Below are 5,147 nucleotides of genomic sequence, written 5' to 3' on the forward strand. Positions count from 1 at the left end.
AAGCCCCTGGAGGTCTGGTTTGTTTTGACTGTGTGTACTCAGAGCTGTCAGTTTTATGCAAACATTTTAATGTTATTTCTGTTCCAGTTTATGCTGAAGGAATTTGAAGCTCGCAGACAGCAGCATGAGCAGCTCAACCAGGCAGCTCAGAGCATCTTGACTGGCCCTGGAGATGTTTCTCCATCCGCTAACCAGGTGCGGGACGAGCTCCAAGCGGTCAATCAGAAATGGTCCGAGCTAATGGAACGCCTCAACTCCCGCTCTAGCCAAATTGACCAAGCCATAGTGAAGAGCACCCAGTACCAGGAGCTCCTCCAGGGTCTCTCTGAGAAGGTGAAGGCCGTTGGGCAGCGGCTGAGCAGCCAGTCTGCGGTCAGCACGCAGCCCGACGCCGTGAAGCAGCAGCTGGAGGAGACCAGTGAGATCCGCTCCGACCTGGAGCAGCTGGAAGAGGAGATCACCGAGGCTCAGACCCTCTGTGATGACCTCTCTGTCCTGATTGGGGAGCAGTATCTCAAAGATGAGTTGAGGAAACGTTTGGAGACAGTGGCTCTTCCTCTCAAAGGGCTGGAAGACCTCGCAGGTGAGACAGGGTGGAGAAGTTACTTGAGAGATGTTGAGTTGTCAAACCCCACCCCTGCTTCTTGCCAAAGGGCTCTCCCATCACTGGGTTTCTAAGAATAGTAGGAGAAGCACCACTGGTCATTTTTTAGGGTGTTTTATGTGGGACTAAGCACAGGAGAGGTCACACTCCTGGAGAGCCATCTGAGATGTTTAGTCCTATTGATGTGGCTCCACAACAAGCCTCCTTGGCTTGCAGCAGTGTGGCATGTGCTGTGCTTGGGAAAATAAACCTGGTTCCTAAATTCAGAATGGGGCATGGAGAAGACCACTTTCTAATGGTGATGGGCACCCTCTAATCTTGGGATGGGTCTTCTGCTTTCTGAGAGGTTGGATTTAGAAACTGGTCAGGAGAACTGGGCCCACAGCCTTATCATTGCCTGTTGCTACTTAAGAAACTGGTGAATCAGGGAGCAAAAAAGGGGCGAGTGATGCAATGGAAAACTCCTTCCTGTTAATCAAAACACAGTTGGTGCATCTGAGATGATTTTAAATAATTGCACTTTGCTTATTTGATTTCGGCTTAATTGTCGCCTCCTAATCTGGTTTCCATCCCAGCCGACCGGATGAACCGACTGCAGACGGTGCTTGCAAGTTCCCAGCAGTTCCAGCATATGTTTGATGAACTCAGGACCTGGCTGGATGACAAACTGTGCCAGCAAGCTCAGAGCCAACCCATTTCTGCTAAACTGGAGAGGCTACAGAGCCAAATTCAGGAGCAAGAAGAGTTCCAGAAGAGCCTCAACCAACACAGTGGCACCTATGAGATGATTGTAGCCGAGGGAGAATCTTTGCTGCTTTCTGTCCAGCCTGGGGAGGAGAAGACCACTCTGCAAAACCAGTTGGTCAGCCTCAAAACACACTGGGAAGAGCTCAGCAAGCAGGCGTCCAACAGGCACTCTAAGCTCAAAGACTGTTTGCAGAAAGCTCAGAAGTACCAGCGGCACATGGAGGACCTCCTGCCTTGGGTGGAGGACTGCAAGGCCAAGGTGTCAGAGCTGGAAGTAACTCTGGATCCAGTGCAGCTGGAGGCAACTCTTCTGAGATCCAAGGCCATGCTGAGCGACGTGGAGAAGCGGCGCTCGGTGCTGGAGATGCTGAACAGCGCTGCCGACATCCTGATTGACGCTTCCCAAACGGATGAGGATGACATTCGGGATGAGAAGGCTGGCATCAATCAGAAGATGGATGCCATCACAGAAGAGCTGCAAGCCAAGACTGGCTCCATTGAAGAAATGTCACAAAGGCTCAAGGAGTTTCAAGAGAGCTTCAAGAACATTGAGAAGAAGCTGGAAGGGGCAAAGCACCAGCTGGAGATCTACGATGCCCTTGGGCCACAAGCCTGTAGCAACAAGAATTTGGAGAAGCTCAGGGCACAGCAGGAGGTCCTGCAGGCTCTGGAGCCACAAGTGGATTATCTGAAAAACTTCACTCAGGGTTTGGTAGAAGATGCCCCAGATGGGTCCGACTGCTCTCAGCTCTTAAGCCAAGCTGAGGTGGCTCAGCAGGACTTCAAAGCTGTGAAGCAGAAGCTAAACGACTGCTGTACACTCATGGAGAACAAGCTTGAAGGGATTGGCCAGTTCAATAATCGGGTCAGGGAGATGTTCTCTCAACTGGCAGATCTGGATGATGAGCTGGACAGCATGGGCCCCATTGGGAGAGACTCTGACAGCCTCCAGTCCCAAGCAGAGGATGTTCGCACGTTCCTGGGCAAACTGCACCTGCTGAAGTCTGACATTGAGGCTTCTGAAAGTGAATGTAAGAAGATGCTGGAGGACGAAGGGAGCCCCGATTTGTTGGGACTGAAGCGTGAGTTGGAGACGCTGAGGAAGCAGTGCAGCAAACTGACTGAGAGGGGCAAGAACCGGCAGGAGCAGGTGGAAACCACACTGTCTCGTGTCGAGGACTTTTACAGCAGGCTGAAGGAGCTGACCCACATGACAACCATGGCGGAGGAGAACGAGGCCTTGCAGTGGGTGGTGGGAACCGAGGTGGAAACCATCAACCAGCAGCTGGCAGACTTCAAGGTAAGTCTTCCTGCTGTAACCTTTCTGAAGTGGTATTTGGTGTTTGAAGGCCTGTCTAGTGTTGTGGTCTTTTGGGCAGGAACCTCTGGTCTTGAAGTTATCGCGGCTTCGTTGGTTGTTGCTGTAGTGTCAGCACTTTTGGTGCAGTAAAACATCCTTGCTCTGGAGAATTGAAGGTCAGCTGCTGGACTTGGTAGTCTGCAGTGAAGTGGTGCAGAAAGATTTTGTGATTGGAAGGAAAAAAGCTTGTCCCTGTTCTTCTTGTGCTGTGAAATGTTGGTATGTCGGTACCTCGTAGGCTTGTAGAGGTGGCTGGTGTTCAGGTTGTGGGGGAGAAGAGGTGGTTTTGAGCCCATCTGAACTGCCAGTTGGCATCACCTGAGGGTCTAGTCCAGATCAGATCATCCTGCAGGTCTTTCTAGCTGGCCCACCGTTCCTGCTTGTTGTTCTCTTCATCATGTCCCTGCCCATGCAGGGGGGTTAGAACTAGATGATCTTTAAGGTCCTTTCCAACCCAAACCAGTCTGTGATTCTATGATCTGGGTCACATATTACATCCATTTTGGGGTCCTTGGGTACAAATAAAGCCACAGATAAACTGTAGGACAAGGGATGTTCACAGGGAGTAAAGCCAAGGCCATGTCTTGCTGTGGGCTCTTCATGTTTCCAACGACGAGCTGATGGAGACCATCAAGGCTTGCACAAAATGCTGAGAGAGGGAAGAGCTGGAGGTGTTGGAGATTTTTTTTACAGAGTCTCACGGTGTTGGGTCATGCTGTTTCACTCCATTAATTATATTAATACTGCTCAGAAATTCTCTTGCTGTGAAACTTCTATTACTGATGCGCTCGGTAGTTGATGATTGGACTGATTTACATCTGGCTGCTCGTTTCCTGCTGCTAATGGGGGTGGGAGGGGGAGGCACTTTTACAGCCATTTACTTTTCATCTCATGGCTAATTGATCCCGTTCCACCCCTGAATAGCTCTGTGAAACCTTCACCAGGACAAGGTACTTCTGTTTTGGGGGTTGTATTTTCAAAAAAAAGGGCTTGGAAGTGTTACCTGCATGACAAAAACTCATCCAATGGTGTGTTGAGTTGGGCTCTCCTTTCCATTGGGAAGGGTGATGGGAAGGGTGATGGGAAGGGTTTACCTTCCTTCTTGAACACCACACAGTCACTTGGAACAAACAGATCCAAAAAGGAGTTTCTAGTCCTTGAAACCAGTGAAACTTTTCTGCAGAGCAAGGGATTCTTCCTGGCTGAGCAGCTCTGGTTTGAAATGGTGCTGAAACCCCTGGTGGGTGCAGCTCACTGGGTTGGTGCAGCTTAACCCACAAATGGTTTGTATCTCAGTGACCTTGAAGGTGACCCTTTTGGACAAGGTTGGCCTGGGCTGCACAAGCCAAGGGTGCTTTGGGGACAGACATGTCCTTCCCAGGAGATATTTGTTGGCCATCAAGGCCACGTGGTGCAGTTGGGTTCTTTGTTGGTGGAAGGAAAGTTGCAGCAGGGTTGGTAGGTTCTGCTGTGTCATGGCTGAGAAGAAAATGGGGGAGAAGCCAGAGGGCGGATGGAGCAATCGTGGTTACGCAGCAGCAATTGCTCGTGGAAGAACAAGCACGTTTGCAGAAATGGTTCAGTGTTGCAGAGCAGATCCTTGCAAAGCCTCCTCTGACAGGTCTCTCCACGGGGAAGTTGATCCCAGATACTGATCTGCACCTGGAAGGGCATCGTGGGGTGTGGGCAGGGACCGTCCATGCTCCACACGAGCGGGAGGGAGAGCGGTGGGGAGTCTGGAGGAGCACGGGGGGCTTGGTTTTTTCCCTTTTATTTTCTTTCTCTGCACCTAAGAGAATATCACAACCTTCTCCCTTCTTGGATTGCAAACCGAGTGCATGCCCAGCGTGTCTGAGGCAGCTCCTCAGCTGGGCAGTGCTCCCAGGGTGGCCTGGGGAGGAGGACAGGGAGCCTGGGGCTCTCCAGGAGCGGTCACAGTCTGTCTGTCCAGAAGGCTCAAATGCGGGCAGATATTATGTCTTAAGGCATTAATTTTAATGAACATCTGTGTAAATGAGATGCAAATCAGGCATGGCCCCAGGGCTCCAGGCACGTTGCCAATGCAGCCCTGACAAAGGTGGGCACTTCTGGACTCATTGTTTCCTGATTTTAATAAAAAAGATCTATGGGAGGCTCTGAGAGAGGCTGGGAGCAGATGACTTTCAGAGCAGCTTCTCCTTGAAGCTTCCCACATATTTCTCTTTTCCTGCCTGGAAACACCCCTCAAATTGCCCCCAAAAGCCACAACCTACAGCAGACCCTTAACTTTTGGAGACCTGCCACCCATGTGTTCCCTCTCTCCCCCTTCCAGCCCCTTTTCCAGGTCACAGGGGGACTAATCCTGGCTAAGGGTGGGAGGAGTCCTCTCCGGCTTCTTCTGGCTGGGTTTGTTGGAGAGGGGAGGCTGGGAAGCAGCTGTTGGATTGTGCTTGTGAT

The 5,147-nt window shown here is 51.1% G+C and overlaps 1 protein-coding gene across 1 annotated transcript in view; it reads left to right on the forward strand.

Moving 5' to 3' along the window:
* The window catches only part of MACF1 (microtubule-actin crosslinking factor 1), a 115,671-nt gene that overhangs the window by 61,389 nt on the left and 49,135 nt on the right, over positions 1–5,147 (forward strand). The window contains 2 exon segments of the mRNA XM_010000620.1: positions 88–583; positions 1,180–2,651. Coding sequence (XP_009998922.1) covers positions 88–583; positions 1,180–2,651 — 1,968 coding nt within the window.

Source organism: Chaetura pelagica, unplaced genomic scaffold (assembly GCF_000747805.2).
Source record: "Chaetura pelagica isolate M959 unplaced genomic scaffold, ChaPel_1.0 scaffold676, whole genome shotgun sequence".
Taxonomy (NCBI): Eukaryota; Metazoa; Chordata; class Aves; order Apodiformes; family Apodidae; genus Chaetura; species Chaetura pelagica.